A 21,193-nucleotide genomic window follows, 5' to 3' on the forward strand; every position below is an offset into this window, starting at 1 on the left:
CCACTCAGCAGAAAACAATGAATGGACACCCTCTGTACTGGGACACGGGGTACAGTAGGGAAATAGCAGACATGGACTTGTCTCATGGAGCTTGTAGCCCAGAGACACTTTCTTCACATGGTAAAAGGGCCAGTGGGTTTCAAACTCCCTCGTTATTGTAGAATTCCTTTTTTATACCAAAGCAAACTCATGTACAAAATTCTAGCTTAGGATGGAGTGCAGCCGTCTTCTGACTGGAGTGAGAGAGGAAGGTTTGGGGCTAATCCTTCCTCTTAGGTCTCTCTTCTTAACCCCTTGGTACCCGCACTTTTCATGGTGTCTCCCAGAGCTCGAGGGCTCCGTGCACCATGGTGTACAAACTCAAGTACTTTCCAGGACCAGTAACCTGTGACTTACAGGCAGTCAACATGGCAGTGAGTTCTGCCCATGTGGTTTAATGCTTCTCAGGAGCAGACAGTACAAAACTCTCCACTGCTTCTGCCTGAAAGCCTTTTTTTTTTTAAATCTCCTGTCCCGAAGACTTCATTGCAGATCATCTCATGATAAAGGCGTTAGGTGCCTTCAGCATTTGTTCATACAATAAACGTGAGCCTTAGTTCCCAGAAGCTCTTAATTCAGCCTCCTTATTTTAAACATACTCTCATTTTTTTGGAGACTAGCTCAAATGGTAGGAAGCATGTGGTCCAGGTCAGATACCAGTCTTGGTATGGACAATATTTCATCATGAATGAGCAAACAGACCACCTGGTAGGTCTTGACTTCAGCCTTAGATATTCTATGCAAATTTAGTGAAACAGGTTCACGGGTAAAAACAACCAGTGTGCAGATACTATAAAAATGTAGGATTCATAAGCAGCTATACTTTCATTTTTTTAATTTGTTTTTGTGGCTAGTTCTTTCCCAGATCAGAAGCTTAAGAGGGGCTAGTAACGATTGCTGATAATCTTAGGCTCTTACAAGATTGCCTCTTTAAATTCTTCACTGTTCCCCCCCACCCCCCCACATTGTGACACTGTGATTAAGGGTGTAACAGTAGTTAGCAGTGCAATATTGGGTCATGCTTGCTGTCTGCTTCTTAGTCACGTAAACTATTGGCCTAGTAAATGCAGATCTTCCTGTTAAGGTAGAAAAAGCATTGAGATTAGCTATTGTAATAGAGTCTGGCAGAAACTGAAATACAAACTAAATGAAGAGAGCTTAACAAAAGGACTATTTACAAAGGTGTGAGGAAGCCCCAAGCTATAGATGATGCAGCCCCGAGGGAATAGCAGCAACTGAGAGCAGTAACTCCTGCAAGGTCTGAAGGGAGGAGAAGAGGGTGCAATTGCTGGAATCCAGAAAGAAAGAGAGCGAGAGAGAGGCCTGATAGGCCTCTGGCTGAGCTTTGGGGCTGAAGGATGAATAAGACTTGTTCTTGGTCCAGAAGGGGTGTTGGTCACTGCCCGGTAGGAACAAATGCATGAAAGATAGTGAGAGAGAGGCATGAGCCTTTGGTTGAGAGCTGGAGCCAACACAAGGAAAGGCAGTAGAGAAAAATTCAGAAATCCAGGACAATAAGTACTTCAGCTTCCCTCTCTTCCCTCCTTCCTGTGAACTGTCAGCTCCATTCCCTATTGGCTGAGTCCAAGAGAAAGCCATGGGATAGGGAACCCACTGATGGGATAGGGAACCCACTGATGGGATAGGGAACCCATTGATGGGATAGGGAGCCCATTGATGGGATAGGGAACCCATTGATGTTGTCCATACAGACCAGCCTCCTGTATGGACAGAGTGGGTCAGAGAGCAGGAACATGCAGAAGAGTAAGGACATGAGAAGATGCCCAGTATGATTAGACATCATGAAGTGAATGGGTCTCTAGTACTGGGGAAGAGCCCTTTGGAAGAGGGTGAATCTGAATGCCGAGTCCACCCATGGGGCTAGTACTCATGGAGTCAGCCAGGGTAAATAGTGAACAAGAACTAACACCAGCATGTGCTTTGATTAGCTATTGGGCAATAAAGACTTTCTTGAGTGCTGGATTCAAGTAAAGATTGGTGTTTAGTCAAAATAGGTGAGGAAGTACTCAAAATGTAAGTGAATAGGTGACTGTGTTCCAATAAAACTTTTTCCCTGTACGGAAACATATTCCCTTATTTTGGGGATTAGAATGTGAACATCTTTGGGGGCCATTATTCTGCCACCCACAAGGCCATTCACAAAAGCTGCTTTTGTTCCGTTGTAGAGTCCTTAGAATGTGAACATCTTTGGGGGCCATTATTCTGCCACCCACAAGGCCATTCACAAAAGCTGCTTTTGTTCCGTTGTAGAGTCCTTTTCTTCAAAGGACCAGATAGTAAATATTTAGCCTTTTCATGCCATATTGTCTTTGTTGCACTACTATTATGGTGCAAAAACAATCACAGACAAAAATCTCTATTTATAAAAATAGATGGGAGGCTAGAATTGGCCCATGGCTGTTGTTTACTGACTTTTCTTCTGTTGGATTCACCAAGCATTGTCTGAGAACTTCTGGTCTGGCTGAGCTTTGGGGCTGAAGGATGAATAAGACTTGTTCTTGGTCCAGAGGGGGTGTTGGTCACTGCCTGGTGGGAACAAATGCATGTAAATAGAAACCCCCAGGGTGACAGGCTCTTGAGGGTGGGAGCCAAGGAGCAGCAGATACATCTCATAGAGGAAACAGCTAGATCTTCTAAAAGAGGAATTGTCCAGATTACAGCAGAGAATACTGAGAAGCCCCAGTGTGATGATCCAGATTAAAATGATGTCCTAGGTGTCTGAGGTTTGCGGTTTGGCTGTCTGCACCCACCCACTGAACAATTGCACGCTGGTTAGGAGCATGAGCTTAACAGGCCTGGGATCAAAAGCTGTGTGACTTAGACAAGTATGTCAGGTTCCTAATCTCTAAAATGGAGACGCATGGGGGAAGTAGATGAGATTGTGTGGGTAGCATATTTGTTGAGTGGAGGGATGCTCTCTAAAGAATAGCTAGCATCGTAATTAGTATTGGAGTTTCCCACAATGCCCCGGGAAGCTGCCCTGCTCCATGTCTGATTTGCTAGCACTCACAAAGAACATACAGTAAATGCCTTGCTTGTTAGCAATAACAATGCTATTAACAATAGCAATACCAGTTGTACTAAAAAAAGAGTAGCGGTAATGGTTGCTACCACTTAATTAGCACTATCTATTTGTCAGGAACCATGCTGAGATCTTTACAAGGGTTATCTCACTTACTCTGCTCCACAGCAGAGCCCCATTATTTGCCACATTTTAAGAAGGAAGAAAGGAAGCTCAGGGAGGGCAAGTGATGTCCCTGAGATCACACAGGGGCAAAGGTTGGAAGTGGGATTCACACTCATGTCTGTCTAACATCAATAACCATGTTCCCAAGCTCCTGGCAGCATGAGGATAACACACTCTTTCTTGTGCCTCTTACTAGTGTCCAGACGGCAGTGGATTGTGGCAGCAGTGGCAGAAAAGAGATGTAAGTTAACCCCAAGTAGAACTGAGCAGCTCACAAGAGTGAGCCCCTGGCTGTCTCTGTCCAGTTTGCAGAGGGAACATCCATGTGCACTTAGAGAATTATCAGTGACGCCCATGAGACTAATGCCTTCATGGTCACAACATATAGCACTAGGGACATAGTATTGAACTGCCCTAGTTCTTTTAGACAGAAAGAAGCCTGTGCCTCCTCATGCCACAGTCCTCAAACACCTTCAATGGCTCCCTATTGCCCCAGAATAGACTTTTTACAGTGTATTCTGCACATTCAGACCCTTACTTTCCCCTCTAACTGTGATTTCTGGTTTCCATATTGTTTATGCCCCAACCATTATGACCTCCGTACCTATGTGCATGTGATTCCTTCCACCCAAAATTCCATTCTTCCTTCCCTGCATAGCCAAATGCTAACCTTCAAAGAAGATGGAGCTCAACTTTCACTACTTGATGTCTTTCCTTAGGCTTCCACGAAGCAAATCAAGGCTCCCTCTTTGAAAGAAAAAATTATTAATGCTTTATAGAGGCATAGAGGGTAGGTTTTATTAGAACCTACCATTATTAACGCTTTGTAGAGACAGAGGGCAGGTTCTAGTAAAACCTACCCTGTATCCCTCTATAAAACATTAACAATTTAAAAAAATTTTATGGTTATTTATAGAGATGGGGTCTTGAGGACAGGGTCAATGTTAAGTTCATGTGTTCAGCTCCCTGGTGCTTGGCATACAAGGAGCATCCTATTAAAAAAACTGTATATATTATAATATATATACACACATATACACACATATAAATCATATTAATATACAAATATACACACATATACACACACATATACATAATGTCGACTGAGTATATCAAGTTACGTGATCTCATTGAGAACCTATGAGGACCCCCTCTCTTTCTGTGCCACTTTCAGAATCAGGGGACATAAAAGTAGAGTCCCTGTTTATAAAGATGATCCAGCTAAGGTAAGGAAGGAGTTAAGACCTTCGCACTTGATATATTCCTTGAACATATCAAGATCAATGCCAGACTTTACTCCTAAATTGGAGAGACCTCAACATTTGTATTGGAGTGTGTATCTTCCCAAGGAAGAGGGCCATGATTAATAGCATGGGCATTGGAATAAAAAGGAACAGGGTTTGCATCCCAATTTCATCATTGACTAGCTGGGTGAACTTGGCCAAGACCCAAATTGGCCTCTCCAAATCTCAGTAATTCCATCTGTGTAACTGTGGCAGCACTGGCTCCTACCTCTCTGGGATGGTGAGTGAGGTTATGCAGGTATATCACTTAGCACAATGCCTGGCTTATGCTATGGGCGAATATCTAATTATTGCTGTTACTGTGGTTGTCATCGTGCTGATGGTGTCCTGCAATCTTATTCTAGGGATAATGTCTCCATCCTCAGCTCCCAGCCAGAGGGCAGCCTGCAGTCCTGGTTGAGCTGTACTCTGTCCATGGCCACAGATACTATGAGGACTCCTTCTCGACAGTCAGCCACCAGCAGCCGCATCCTCAGCCCCAGGTAAGAGTATCTCCCTGCTGCCTCTGGATGGCCAATAGCTTGAAGAATCTCAGACTTTGAAAGTTGTTGTTCAAGTCTTTCATTGTCTCTGGCATAGGTAAGAACAAGCATGGTCCTGAAAGTCTGAAGTATAACTCTGCCGCTTCCTAGCTTTGTGACTTTAGGCAGATCCCTTACCCTCTCTGAGCCTCTACTTCCCCATCTGCAAAACATGGAATATAATTTTATTTACTGATCCAAATGGTTGAAGCAATGAGGATCTAATGCAGTCATCTCCAGAGCATGGTTTTCCAGATTTTTAAATAGTACAGGGTGAACATTTTAAAAAATAGTAATAGTTGTTATGGTTACCTTCTACTTAAGGCACATCATACTCTTTTTTCCATTTATGGGTAATTACAGGTTCAAAAAATTTTTAATAAACATATTCACTTAAGTTTTTTTTTTAATGGAGAGTCATCATAAAGAAGTTGGGCCTGAGGATTTATCATCTGGAGATTTTAGCTTTATTTGAATTTTAGCTTTATTTTTAATTGTATAATTTCCTTACCACAGAAAGGGATAAATTCAGGTGTGGCCTGATATGGAAGCGTCACAAATCTACAGAAGTGCCAACAATAACCGCCTCCAATAAATGGGCCTTTGGATTCACCCTTAGTTGCACAACTTCTATCATCCATCTTCCCTCTTGCTTTTCAGCTCCATTTCTCTGAGCTCACTTGGTTTCCCTTTTCAAGGGTGGCCCTCTTGTAATTGGGAGTTAGTGGCCATAAGTCAGAAATTATGATTAAGAGATGCATAATTAAGATGAAATGCACACAGTTTTTGTGAACAGAAGGACCAATGTGATAAGACTGGAAAATTCACAGATTCACAGAGCAAACCTAGACAAACCCCTTCCTGACTCAAAGACGTGTTTGCTTTGATGCAGGGGTTGTCTTTACAAAAAAGAAGGGAGTGGGAGTTTATGCTAACCTTCTGGGCATATTTGGCAAATGGCAAATGTCTGGTGCATGTCTGCAGGATAGTCTTAGGCTGAAAGACTTGATGCAGAAAATATCAAAGAGTGGCTCCAAGAATGGGGTGTTTCTGGGGAGCTAATTAAAGCAAGATTATCTGATTACTGCTCTTAATTAAAAACAAAGGCCTGTATGAAGAAGGGAATTGTGTCCTCTGTGAACCCCAAACTATGAGGACTTTATCTCTTCTGAAAACTAAATGCCTTTGCTTTAGCCTGTCTGCCAGTGGCAGCAGGAGAATTGGAGGCAGCCAGAGAAGAATGCTCATTAACATTATAACCAAGTTTCATAATTATAATCATGTTAGGATGGATGATAAGGATCCTAACCCATGAATCGTAGCCTCATCTAAGCTGTTTGGCACCTGTTTGAATGGGAGATGCTAGGGTATAATGGTTTTGGTGCAGGATCTCAAGTCAGATCTAGATTCCAATTCTTTTTTTTTTTTATTTGCTATAAATGTTTAAGATATAATTGATGATTGTCAAATAACAAAAAGTAGGCACTTTTTACATTGTAATGGCCCATTGAAAAGTTTTAGAATTGTTATTCTATACAGAGATTCATCTTTATTCAGTGTTCTGGCTGCTTCCAAATTCACTGAATTCTCTAGCACTGGATTAGAAACCATAATCTATAGGAAAACATACATAATGAATAGTTTTTCAAGTAAACTTTTTGGAACAATAAGACAAAGCAGTACATATAACTTTCAATAAGCATTTCAAAATGCTTACTATGTATGGACCCGGACATAGATTAAAAAATAATATTCCAATTCTTTATTTGCATATCTGCAGCGGTGAGATTTTGGGCAAGCTGCTTAACTTCTCTGTTCGTGTTTCCTCCTGAGTAAATCATGATTGTTATCAGGGGCAGTGTGGTGATGCACAAGCCACTCTTTACTCAGAGCCTGGCACCTAGAAAGAGCTAAAAACATTAGCCATTTGAATCAGCATTAGCAACTGTTTGATGCCAGGAGGAATCCCAGGAGGTAGACTTCACTGTCTATCTTCATGTTATGGAAGAGAAATCTGAGACTCGGAGAAGGGGGAGCAACTGATCCATGCATAGATGGTCTTACAGCTCCTGCAGCGGGCCCTCAGGCAAGGTGGGTTGGTCTTCAGCATCTCCCAGAGAGCCCCATCCAGAGTCTCTTTCCCTTTTCTCTTCCCTTTCCCCTTCCAAGTCCTTGGGCATGTTCAGCTGCTGTTCAGAGTGAATAGTGCTTGCAGCAAGAACAGGGAAGGGGCAGGAGGCAAGACAGATACTTAAACATCTGTAAGAAGGGATTTCTTGTCTGTCTTCCTCATGGCCACATCCCCAGGGTTGGCTCACAGCTGGTGTTCAATAAGTGATGAATGAATAACTGACCACAGCATCAAAGCTGGAGCAGAAATATTAACTGTGTTTGGTCACAGCTCAGCACTGATTGTGGTGCAGAGAGGGTTGGTAGTTCACTCAGTAGCACAAAGTAGGTAAGTAGAAGAGCCAGAATTTGAACCTAGGTTGGAATCCCTCCAAAGCTTCTGTTTTATTTGCCACACTATCACAGCTCTCTGACATTCATCCAGGAGGTAGGTCACTCACCTGGTAAAGTTTACTGGAAAAATCTGACCTCTGTTTATTAATACTAAAACTGCCTAAGGATTATTATTCAACCTTCAGTGTTCAGTCAAGACCAAGTGTCTACTGAGTGCCAGATCCTATGGCATTGAGCCCTAAAAATTTTGAACCCCTTCCTTTGAATATGTTTACAGCTCGAAGACTCAAGACATTCTGAGTTGCAAAGGACCACTGGGATTGTCCAGCCCAACTTGCTCAGTATATAGATGGGAAAATCCGAGGTCTGCAGAGGAAATATCTTATCCAAATTTATAGGATGAACTGACCCAGAGTACAGGTGTCTTGACTTCTAGCTCTTTTTAATTGCACAAGCAATCTATGAATAATTCCTCTCTTAAAGAACTTAAAATATATCAGAAGGCTAAAATCCTGTTTGCCACCACTGCAGTCTTATGCTTCCTTCTCAGAGGGATTCATCATCTTCAGTTTGGTGTATATCCTTCTATATCTCTTTCTATATGTATATGTCATAAACATATACATGTACTTGTAGCAAATATGTAGCATATTTGTGGGATTTTAAAAAACATAAATTACATAATTATGTGTTATGCTTTTCATAAATTTTTACAATTTATTTCTTTCCCTCAACAGTACACCTTAGAGATCTTTCCTTACCAGTATGCATAAGTCCATCTCATTCTTTATAATTCCTGCACAAGCTGCCATGCTTTATTTAACTATAGTGTCCTTATTTCAATTTTAGGTGCTTTCCAGATATTTGCTATTAATTTGTCAAGTTTTGAAAAACGCACATCCTTATAAACATGGGTAAATGATTCTCTGGATCGAAGGGCATTTGCATTTTAACTCTAATAGATGTGAGTGTCCTTTCTGCTAGGAGACTGTATCATAGTAGAGAACAGGACTCCTATTTATACCTGCTCCTGTATTACCTGGTGCGTGGGAAGACCCAATAAATGAGCCTCTTGGATATATCCCATTTGACTGAGAAAGAAGGTCACTCTAAAAACAGAAGAGGGGGAGAAAACAGTCTTCTGCCAACAAAATAAAAGCATTCCCCACATTATTTATAAGGGGATGTCAACTCAAGAGAAATACACCTAAAGCGTTATAATTTACAGCCCAGGAATCGCGCTGCTGCCACTGATAAATGCAAGCGCTTCTGGAGACGAAGACACTAAATTACCTTTGTGGCCACAGAGAGGGGGTTTATGGGCTGGGTGGTAGCAGTCACACTTTGTTCAGGAGTTTCTCTTAACATCTGGCCGCAAGTGGTGCCTGGTCTGTCCAGGGGCTGGCATGCTCATGTTAATCCTTGCTGTGTCCCTGGCCTCTCCTTCTCGCCCTCCTTCCACTACTCTGTGGACGAGAGTGCAAGGGCAGTGAGGCTCTCCCAACTTCTTCTTACCCTTACAACACATTGGGCTTCCCGAGCAGGGTCTAAGCCCCATTTCTTTCTAGATCCTCACCCCAAGCCCAGTAAAACCCCAGCCATGGTCACTCACCCTGTTCTGCAAGGTCCACATGCTGACAGGCGTGATGACCTAGCTAGCTGTAGAGACTGCCAATGTCTTGTCATTGGGCAGTTGCTGTTCTCATTTCCTGGGCGATTATTCCAAATCATCCCGACTTCCCTGTGATCTCTCCCCATCACTCTCAGGAGGCACCTCCTCTCCTGTTTCATTCAAAGTAAAATAATAATGGCTTTAACTTCTGCTGTGATGTGTATGCATTCATCTCTATCTGCCCCCGTCTTCCCTCTGGTCTCAGAAGATGAGGTCTAATCCTGTCCTGTCTGAAGCTAATGGAGATCCAGGTCTTCTTCCTCCTAAAACACGGTGATTCATCTGGTGTCTCCTCTGTCTCCTGTGTCCTCAACTTTCCTTGTTTTACTTCTTCCCCCAGAGGTTATAAACACCTGAGGTCCTCCCCATCCTAACCATGTCCTTGTCCCTCACCCTGCTGTCCTATTGAGTTATTTTGATTCGAGCTTCTCAGACATGTTGTTAACAGGTACTGTCTTCACTTACTCCACATTTATGCCTCAATTTACTGCAGCCCAGAGACTGCCCCGCCACTCCACTGAAACCTTTCTCACTGTGTCAGCAGCTTCCAAAGACACAAATCAGGGGACATTCTCTAGTCTTTCTATTTTCCTGGACTTTTCCCCACTGTTGAACATTTCTTAGAACTCTATCTGCTTGACCTTGACAAGATTTCTGTTCCTTGGTGCTCCTCAAACGTCTCTTCCCTGGTCTTTGCCTGGACTTTATCTCCAAATGCCAGGGTTCACAGGTTACTGCCCTCACCTGGCTGTTTCTCTCTCCACCTGATAGCAGGCAATTCTCCTTCTGTGATTTTGGCTCTGCAGCTGTCAGCAGGTGACCCCCAAATACAGACGAACAGCCTTTATATTCTCCCAAGTTTTACATTTATGTATCTTATCTTATTGTCTACATGGATCACCAACCAGGTATCTCCCTGATATTTTAACTCAGCATGTCCAAGAGGAAACTCATCCCGCCCCACCAGCCCTGTGTTATCAGGATCATTGAGTGGTTCTGTCATTCATAAAGCACCCCATGCTGGAGCCCTTATTATTTTAGGTTATCATTCCCCTCTCTCATCCCCATATTCAACGAATCCCTAAGTCTTGTATTCTACCCCCCACCCAAACAAGTACTCTTTCTGCTTCTCTCCATCCCCCACTGCCAACACCTTTAAGCCAAGCTACCATAATTTTGCTCCTAGACTCTGGCAAAGACCTTTCAAAACCACCCTCCTTTAGTCCATCCTCTATACTTTAGCCGGTATGATTCCTCTAAAAGGAAAATCTGGTTTCAGTGGCTCCTCATTGCCTACAGTAGGGGTCAGCAGACTCCTGTCCACAGGCCAAATCTGGCCCTTGTCCTGTTTTGGTAAATAAAGTTTTATTGGATCACAGCCATGCTTATGGTTTCTTTGAAAAAACATATTGACCATGGTTGTGTTTTCACTGCAGTGGCAGAATTGATTAGTTGCGACAGAGACCATATAATCCACAAAGCCAAAAATATTTGCCATCTGGCCCTTTACAGAAGATCTTTGCTGACCTCTGCTTTACAAGGTAGGAGTCAAATGCCTTAGCCTGGCTTACATGGCCCTTCATGATATAGGTCTTGCCTACTTTGCTGGTCTTATTTCCCTCCTTTTCGTCACAATTTGTACCCCAAATGGTTTGTAGCTCTTCTGCATATACTATGCTAGTTCGCAACTCTAGTCCTTTGTCTGTGATATTCCCTCCGAAGGGAACACGCTTCCCATGTTTCTTGTCTCCTCTTAATCATCCTTCAAGACTCAGCTCAGCTCATGCATTGCCTGCCACAAGAGCCTCCCCGATCTCCTGGTGGGTCAGGTGCCCCTCTACTGTTATCTCACAGAACTCAAATCTCCCTCTCCCATAGCATCGTCCATATTATGTAGATATAATCTTGGCAAGGTGTCTGTCCCCTTCATTAGGCTGTGAGCTTCTTAAGGACATAACCCTTGTCTTTGTCCTTCTTGAACCTCAGTGCCTAGTACAGTGCCTGTCACATAGTAGGTACTCAATAAATACTCATTGAACGGATAAGTGCCCAGTGGATTGAAGTCAGATGGCTTCTCATCAGGGCAATGAAACAGACAATATCAAGAACCCCTAATAGATTTGCCAAACACATTAACTGTCTCCTGTCGCAGAACAAGTTATTGGAAACATGAAGCAGAATTGATGAATTATAATGAGAATAGAAGGTCTGGGGTTCAGGCCCTCAGAGTGCAGGTGGAGGGCAGAAGCATGTGGTGGGTGGTGGGCTCAGAGAGTTCAACAGGGCCTGACCAGTGGGCCTGAAAAACACACTCCAAGAAAGTAAAGGGTAGATCTGTTTTCTAATACAACCTCTCCTTTACTAGTTCCTGACTATGAGCAAGTTACAGTCTCCGAGTCTCAGGCCCTCCACCATTAAATAGGCTTTAATAATGTTCCCTTTGCAGAGCTGAAGAATTAACAACTGAAGCAAATTAGCACTCTAGAGTACCCAGTGGAAGGCCTGCCACCAAGTTGGTGTTTAATAAGCAGAAACTCCCTTCCATCCTCTGTCCTTCATCCCAGAACAGGCCAGGTGACGCTGCAGTGTGGAGGCATGGATGCTGACAGGCAGGACTAGGGAAAACTATGACTGGGTGCTCCACATGCCAGAGATTGCAGAAGTGGGCTAAACTCACAGCAGAAAACCATGAGCACAACAGAAAACCTCTTGGCAATGAACGTGGAGCTTCAGGCATTGCTAGATCCAGGAATTCAAAAATGAACATGGGGATTTCTTTCCTCATCAGCCCTCTGCTCTGCTGTCTTCTATGTTGGTTTCTTTCTGGGGCAACAAGATGGCGGCCAACAGCTCCAAATTCATGCCTGCACCATTCTGAGAAGCTCTCTTTACTACTGGACTCAGAATGGTGCATTGCTAGGCATTGCTAGATCCAGGAATTCAAAAATGAACATGGGGATTTCGTTCCTCATCAGCCTCTCTGCTCTGCTGTCTTCTATATTGGTTTCTTTCTGGGGCAACAAGATGGCGGCCAACAGCTCCAAATTCATGCCTGCACCATTCTGAGTCCAGTAGTAAAGAGAGCTTCTCTCTTCTTCACAGTTTCACAAAAAATGCAAGCCTGAGTGAGCCTGAACCAGTCATAATGGACAAGGGGACTGAAGGCGCCTCTTACCTTTGACCTAAGTCAGTCTTTCACCTGGCCCTTGGAAATTCCCACCAAACCATGAGAACATTAAGGGAGGAGGGGTTCCCCAAAGGACAATGAAGGGCCTTACCTGAAGCAGGAGAATGAAACTTGGTAGATGAAAACTATAAGCATAGAAAATGTTTTCCACCAAGGGGGAGGCTGAACTACAGGAACGGGCAAGACTATGAAGACAAAAAATGGTAGGGAGGAAGGAAACGTATTCGAGTGTTGGGGTCCCCATTCAGTAACCTTGGGAAATCCAACTAAAATGGTGTATCCTGATCAGAGACTTTATTTATCCCTAAATTTCAGTGGCCAATCCATCACCACATAATTAGTAATGCTGTGCTTTGAATTTATTACCAACCCCGGCTTTCTACTGTTGCTATTGGACTTGTACCATATTGCAATGTGAGCATGGAGATTATTGTATAAATTATTCTCACTCACATAATCATCGTGATTTTAATTACTGTGTAATCTTTGCTAATTACTGTTGTATGTATCATTTGCTTTGGTGCCGATTTAACACAACTGCTTTTCGTTTGGCTAAAAGATGGCATTACAACTTTTCCTTTTTGCAGGAGAAAATTTGCTTTCTGTAAACATTTGCAGCCCCAAACTTTTGGCTTGCAGTTCTTGGTTTAAAAAGAAAAATGCAGACCCTACCACACCCCTGTTTGTTTTTATTTGGGATAAGACTGGTTTGAATAAGTAAAAAGGTCTAAATTACACTGTATTGTCTTTAAAAAAAAAAAGTTGTGTTACTTTCAAAGAAGGGCAATTACTCTACTACAGACAGGAAGCCAAAGATGGGTCATGTGAGGGCTGCTTAAATGAGTAGATAAGACTCGTTTGTAATTAGTTCATTAATTATAGATATGTGAATAAATGGTACTTAGCTTTAAAAACAGCTCGTTCCCAAAGTGGGTTAAGCATCTGATGCTAATCTTATTTCAATAATACATTTATTTACTGGTCTCTGCATTCTTGGAACTGGAGCTCAGGATAATTTTAATCCATCCTGGAAACACTTAATGAATGGGCCTCTCATGAATATGGTTTTATGTCTTATTAGGACATAAGAAGTATTTTCAGCTTTATTAGTATTAGGAAGATTAGTGGAAAAGATGTTGAAACTGAATGCACAGAAATATTCAATGCAAACACATTAACCATGGACCAAAGGCCTGAGCAAGTGAAACCAGGTGAAGTCTGAATGTAGGCACAAGATTTATCCTTAGGACCCAAATCCTAGACAAGTATTTATAGGAAGAAAGCCTGTTTCCTGTCTGGAACTCCAGGTCTTGGATGGTAGGTCTGTGGACCTGTTAGAAAATTTGAGACTCACCTAAGCTGCAAGTTTGTAGAAAACTATTTGGATACATCCTTGATGGTTCAGAACACTCTTTTAAAATCTGTGATTCTCTGATTAAGCTAAGGTTTTGTTACACAAATTTACCATTGAAATATATAACAGAAAAGTGGGTCTTGAGGAAATTTTCAGAAAATTGGTCATGCCTAGTTCATTTGTAATTACTAACAAAATCCAGACTGGACCATTACAGTGCCCCTACAACTTCCGTGTGCCCATTCAAGCCATCACCTCCTCCTTCCTCAAAGATACCCACCATCCTGACTTCTAACACTGTAGATTAGATATGCCCCTTTTTGAACTGTGTAAATGGAAGCATCCAACATGTCCTCTTTTGTGTCTGGCCTCTTTCTTTCAATATTATGTTTTCAAGATACCTCCACACTGTTGCATGTGGCAGTAATTCATTTATTTTCATTGCTCTATAGTCTATAACAGTGGTTCTCAACTGGAGGCACTTCTGCACCACTACCCACCTCAACAGGGGACAACTGGCAATGTCTGGAGACATTTTTGACTGTCTCATGCTACTGGCATCTAATGGGTAGAGTTCAGCGATGTTGCCAAATATCTTACAATGCACAGGACAGGCCACATAGAATTATCGGGTCCAAAATGGCAATTATACCACCACTGAGAAACCGTAGTCAATAATATGCCATTGTGTGAACATAGAGTAATAATTAATTCTATTATTAATAGACAATTAAGTTGTTTATGGTTTCCCATGATTATGAGTGGTATTACTGTGAACAATCTTATACACATCTTTTGTTGCACGAATATACAGATTTCTGTTGGGCGTATACTCAGCAGTAGAATTGCTAGGTGTTTTTTCAGCTTTGGTAAATACTGTCAAAACAGTCATTCCAATTTATGTAATCATCATCAGTGAATGAATGTTCTGGTTGCTCTAAATCCTTGCCAACGCCTGGTTTTGTTACTAAAAAAATTAGCTATTCTAATAGGTATTAGTAGTTTCAAATTTTAGTCTTCACTCACATATCCCTGGTAAATAAACCTTTTTATATGCTTATATCTTCATTCAAATATCCTCTTTAATGAAGTGTCTGAGAAAGTCTTTTGTCCATTATTTTTATTCTTCTTTGGTTATCTGTCTCTTTTGTATTGATCTGTAGTTCTTTATGTATTCTAAATGCATGCCCTTTATAAGGTATGTGGGTTTTCTTCCACTCAGTCACTTGCCTTTTTCACTCTCTTAATGGTTTATTTTTATAAGCAAAGTTCTTAATTTTAATGTAACCCAGTTTATAATGTTTTCCTTTATGGTTGGTACTCTTTATATATTGTTGAAAAATTATTTGCCTACTTTGAAATCATGCAATATTTTCTTATTTTTGTAGACATTGTATTGATTTACCTTTTATATCTCGATATACAATGCATCATGAATTGATACTTATTTGTGGTGTGAGGTAGGGCTCACTCTTTTCCATATAGATATCCAGTTGGTCTAGCACATATGTTTTAGAGAAATGATATTGTCCACATTACACAACAGTATGAATTTGTCATAAATCAAGTGAACTTATGTACATACGTCTGTCTCCAGACCCTATTCTAGTTCACTTTTCTATGTGTCCATCCTTGAACCAATATAGCATCTGGAAGTATAAGTTCTCCATCTTAATTCTTCTTTCAGGTCAGCAAATGACTCTCAGGGAAATGCCACATCATACTGTGTTCACCCTCAGTGTATTTCCCTCTTTCCAGGATTTGGCCTTTTGAGTCCTGACTGCTTTGATGGCTTTCCACTGTCCTTAAATTTGAATTCTACTTTTCTGGCTTTCCAGGTAGCTCTGATGCAAGCTACTATATCTGGAAGCTGAGAGCTGAGCTAGGCTTTTATTCTTTTATGTAAATAAACATGTTTTTTTTCTAATGTACACTTCCACCAACAGTGTATAAGCATTCCTTTTTCTCTGCAACCTTGCCAGCACCTGCCATTTTTTTGACTTTTTAATAATAGCCGTTCTAACTGGTGTGAGTTGGTGTCTCATTGTGGTTTTGCTTTGCATTTCTAATAATCAGTGATGTTGAACTTCTTTACATATGCTTGTTGGTCACATATATCCCTTCTTTTTAAAAGTGCCTGTTCATGTCTTTTGCTCACTGTTTAATGTTTTTTTTTTTTTTTTTCTTGTACATTTGTTTAAGTTCCTTATGGATGCTGGATATTAGACCTTTGTCACATGCATAGTTTACAAATATTTTCTCCCATTCTGTAGGTTGTCTGTTCACCTTATTGATAGTCTCTTTTGCTGTACAGAAGCTCTTTAGTTTAATTTGATCCCACTTGTCAATTTTTGCTTTGGTTGCAATTGCCTTTGTCATCTTCATCATGAAATCTTTGCCCGTTCCTATGTCCAGAATGGTATTGCCCAGGTTGTCTTCCAGAGTTTTTATAGTTTTGGCTTTTACATTTAAGTATTTAATCCATCTTGACCACTGTGAAAAACAGCATGATGAGTACTTAGAGACTAAAAGCAGAAATACCATTTGACCCAGCAGTCCCATTACTGGGTATACATCCAAAGGAATATAAATTGTTTTACCATAAAGACACATGCATATGTATGCTCATCACAGCACCATTCACAATAGCAAAGACATGGAATAAACTTAAATGCCCATCAGTGGTAGACTGGATAAAGAAAATGTGGTACATATATGCTATGGAATACTATGCAGCCACAAAAAGAATGAGATCATGTCCTTTGCGGGGACATGAATGGAGCTGGAGGCCATTATCTTTAGCAAACTAATACAGGAACAGAAAACCAAATACCACATGATCTCACTTATAAGTGGGAGCTAAATTATGAAAGTACATGGACACATAGAGGGGAACAACACACATTGGGGCCTATCAGAGGGTGGAGGGTGGGAAGAGGAAGAGAATCAGAAAAAAATAACTAGTCGGTACTAGACTTAATTCCTGGGTGACAAAATAATCTGTACAACAAACTCCTGTGATACAAGTTTACCTATAGAACAAACCTGCACATGTACCCCTGAACTTAAAAGTTTTTTTTTCTTACTTTCTATGCCTAGGGAAACATGAAGTTTCACTCATATTTTCTTCCAGTCCTAACTTAGTGAATCTACCACCCCCTCCAGAATGTAAGTTCCCTGAAGACAAGCACTGTTCATTTCTGTGTTGACAGCATCTGTCATCATGACACTCAATAAATGATTCAGGATGGAAGCAAGGAAATATTAATGGACGCATAATTTCCATTCACTTAAAGCTGCATCTTAATGGGGAACTGGGTGCTTTTATGAATTAGTCTGAGATTTTCTATGACTATTGCCATTTCACCATACTCTGGTGAGGCAATGTCTCTGCATGGGAAGTGAAGGGATGCATTAAATTCGCTTAAATATGTTGAATCCAAATTGAATCTACAAGCCAAGTAGATTTTAATTACTCTGCAAATCTAGAATTACGTTCTTCAAAACATTGTGAAAATTGTAGCAGAAGGTAAAAGACTCGAGTTGTAGAGCCAGTACTTGTACCATCTCATCAGAGTGTGATTTGGGAAGTTCTATTCTCTTCTCTGTTTTTCTAGGTGTAGAATGAGGGGTTCAAACCAGATGAGGTCGCAGCTCCCTCTCGATTTGTTATTCTAGAAATTGATCACATCCTGTAGAAATGAAACAAGGCTCTTGGCTTAGTGTTAGAAATATGGAGAACTCACTTTAGATTGTGTACTGGAAGTGGGTTTTCAATCTTGTTTTTCAGCCAGGAGAAGTGGATGTGACTGACTGGTGAGTGGGACTACTGGGTTCTGCATTATTCAGCCCTTTGCACATTCTTTCCACAGTTCCACAATCCCCCATCTTTGTACTCCTCAATTCCTTCATTCTTTCCATTCTACAAGCTTTCTTTGAGGCATTCCTGATGTTGGGGATTCATAGAAGAAAGATGTGGTCTCCTCCAGAAACTAACAGTCTTGCTGGGAGATACAAATAAGTAAATAGACAACAACAGTACAGAGGGGGACACAGGAGTCTGTGGGAGCCAGGAGAGGCCCCAACCCAGGCCAGAGGGTGGAAAGACTTCCTGGGGAAAGCTGCAGTTGGGCTGAATATTAAAGGGTGAGTGAAAATGTTTGTCTGATTTTTCTTGAAATATAGAATAATGGTTTATCAGAATCACCTGCAGAGTGTCAGTTCCTTCCTCTCTGACTCCCTCCTAATTCTTTCTTATTAGGCTAATTTCCTTCCTCCCTCCTTCCTTCCCTCCCTCCCTCCTTTCCTCCTTCCCTCCCCTCCTCTCCTCTCCTGCCTCTTCTCCCTTCTCCTTTCCCTTCCTTTCCCTTATGAAAACAAGTTGACAACATCACAACAGCTCTCCTTAAATAATTTCACATCTTTCTTCTAAGAAGGACATTTTCTAACGTATCACTATCACACTTAGGAAAATTAACAAATCCATAACATTATCCATATTTACATTACCCAATTATCCTCCCATATACCCTTTTTGCCTGTTCAATTTTTCATATTATTAACGTCTTGCATTACTCTTCAGTCTCTTTTAAATGAGAATGATCACTTATCACTACCCAGCTCCAGTTTAACTGTTTTATTTATTTATTTATTTATTTTTTATTTTTTTTTGCGGAGGGTAGAGTTCCAAGGGTGACTTGAATGGGCAACTCTATGCAAAAATCACTGACCTTAGTCCCTGGTACCCAGTAAGAATGTGTGGGTGAAGTCAAGCCAAATTCTGCTGAGCCACAGAAGGCATGGAGGCAGGTGTCCACTCAGGGCAGCTCGATGGATTGGTTTGTAAAATTGTCAAAGACTCGGCACTGACCTTAAGCATCAGAGAGAATAGCAAGCAAGCCTTGAGACCGACCTTGTCTCATAAAAACTGCCATATTGTAAGGAATGTAGGATATTCACCGTGTCTGTTTCCTGACTCTTCCCCATGCCAGGAGTGGCCAGGCATGGGGACAGCATGGGGACAGATTGCTGCTAATGTCACCTCCCCCTCACTTCCCTGCTTCCTTGGCATCCTCCTTGCTTTGAACTTCCCTCTCAGCTAGGGGTGAGGGAGCTTCCTAAGCCTCATTTTCCTTGGCCTGTGAAATTTAGATATCAGCCCTTGCTTGTCAAGGGTTTTGCAGATTGAATAAGCTAAGAATCGATAGGAAGAATCTTCTGCTCTTGCTTGAAGTGTCTTTCTTGAGCCATCGTCAACACTGAAATCCTACCCTTCTTCCAAAGCCTGACTCAACCCACCTCCTCAAGAAAGGCTGTGCATGGCTGGGCGTGGTTGCTCACGCCCATAATCCCAGCACTTTGGGAGGCTGAGCTGGGCGGATCACTTGGGGTCAGGAGTTGGAGACCAGCCTGGCCAACATGGTGAAACCCTGTCTCTACTAAAAATACAAAACTTCGCTGGCTGTGGTGGTGGTGGGCGCCTGTAATCCCAGCTACTTGGGAGGCTGAGGCAGGAGAATTGCTTGAACTTGGGAGGTAGAGGTTGCAGTGAGCCGAGATCAAGCCATTGCACTCCAGCCTGGGTGACAAGAATGAAACTCCATCTCAAAACAAAGAAAGGAAGGCTGCGCACCCAGGCACCAGTACTGACTGCTCTCTCCTTTGCCAACCTCTTGGTGCATTTATAGTCTGTGCTTCACAGTTTCTCTGGAATTTCTTGCATTGCTGACCCTTCTGCCTGGTTTTTTCAGACTCAACACCTACACTGCTCTCCCCAGGATGGGAGGGCAACCCGTCTTCTGCTGCTGTGTGCTCAGAACATTATAGGTAGACAGACAGATCAGGGTGGGAGTCTCAGCTCTGCTCCTTCTCAACAAGCGCATTTGCCTCTCTTCGCCTCAGCTTCCTCATTTATAAAATGGGACGATAAAGGGCAGTAGAGTAAAGCAGTTGGGAGCCATGGGCCTGGGGTAGGACTCCTTGGTTTAAATCCATGTTCTCCCACTTATGACATGACAAATTACTGATTCTTTCTGAGCCTCAGTTCTGACAGGGGAAGATTGCAATATCTGCTTTAGAGGACTGTTGTGAGCATAAACTCGAGTAATGTCTATAAAGCCTAAAGGCAAAATACATGACAACTCTAATGATGTGGTATTTACCTGTGTGCCACAGTGGCTTAATAAGTGCCTCCCATTCCCTGCATAATGCATAGTCCTGGGTGCCATGTCAACTTTTATTACGGACTCTCTGTTTTTATTTTGGACTCAGTTACCAAATCTTCAGGCCATCTTCAAAGAGCATCTGGTTTCCCATCTCAGGCCTCACCAGTATTAAAGAACATCAATATGTTTTTAATTTCCTCTTTAATTTCAGGGAATGGATGAAGAATGGGGGCTGACAGCGTGCTTTGGGGGATGATTCACGGTGCCATTAAATCTGTATTGAGTTTCCTGTAGCTACAATTGGCCCAGGCTCTGACCACACTCAGACCTGGGAATTATGTTTTGTTTGTTTGCTTGTTTTGCTGTGTGATTAAATCTAATGACAGTAAATCCAGCATCTCCTTGACTTGGACTTTCTTGGTTCATTACATTGCAGTGGATTTTGAAAAATATGTACGTGTAGATGTAAATTCAACTGGTTGAGGTTTCCCGTCAGCCTTCTGCCCGGTGGGTATGTGATGCAGTGAAAGGAGAAGAATGGGATTCAGATCTGGCCCACCAGCGTTCAAATGCAGGCCCTGCCACTTAGCAGTATGACCTTGAGCAAATGGTTTCTCACCAGTGAGCCTCAGTTTCCTCATTTGCAAGGTGGGGTGATACCTCTGATGTTGATGGGGTGATGCTTCTTAGCTTGATGAGATAATGCCTATGATACATGCAGATATAGGTGCCTTCTTCTTTGTTCTTCGCCAGTTTTCATGGAGCATCTAATTCTGTGGTCGACACTAGAGATAAAACGATGGGACCCCATTCATAAGATAATCTGAAAGGGGAAGGGGTATGGTCCAAGCGGGAGACACTGTCTCAGACACTAGCTCGTTCTGAGGCTGAACCAACCACTTCAGTCTCCACTTCCCTTCTCCGGGCGGTTCACAGTAGGCTTATACATGGGAATTGTTTACTCTTGAACATCTGCCCTCAATCTGTGGTCTTCTCTAGCACTGATGAAAGCGGTCATTAAAGAAAAGCAATCAGACAAGTGTTAAGATTTTAAAATGTATGTTAAACCGTTATGTCAAAGGATTAACTTTGAGATAAATAAGTAATGCATGAAAGTTTAACTGTAGTGTCTTTTGCCTCAATGGCAGTACTGGCAGTAATGGGAGTAGAAATGGCTTCCACTCTTAAATACTGAATATGCATATGACACGCATCATCTCTCATTTCTAACAAGACCTGGGTCCTAGGGCAGTGTCATTCCCACTCTTACACCTGTACAAG

At 42.0% G+C, this 21,193-nt stretch overlaps 1 protein-coding gene across 1 annotated transcript in view; it reads left to right on the forward strand.

The window, feature by feature from the left end:
* The window catches only part of MYO18B (myosin XVIIIB), a 298,450-nt gene that overhangs the window by 267,050 nt on the left and 10,207 nt on the right, over nt 1-21,193 (forward strand). The window contains exons 41-42 of the mRNA XM_026447974.1: nt 3,444-3,488; nt 4,896-5,033. Of these exons, the coding sequence (XP_026303759.1) occupies nt 3,444-3,488; nt 4,896-5,033 (183 nt within the window). The remainder of the gene's footprint in view (nt 1-3,443; nt 3,489-4,895; nt 5,034-21,193) is intronic.

This window comes from Piliocolobus tephrosceles, chromosome 19 (genome assembly GCF_002776525.5).
Source record: "Piliocolobus tephrosceles isolate RC106 chromosome 19, ASM277652v3, whole genome shotgun sequence".
Lineage (NCBI taxonomy): Eukaryota > Metazoa > Chordata > Mammalia > Primates > Cercopithecidae > Piliocolobus > Piliocolobus tephrosceles.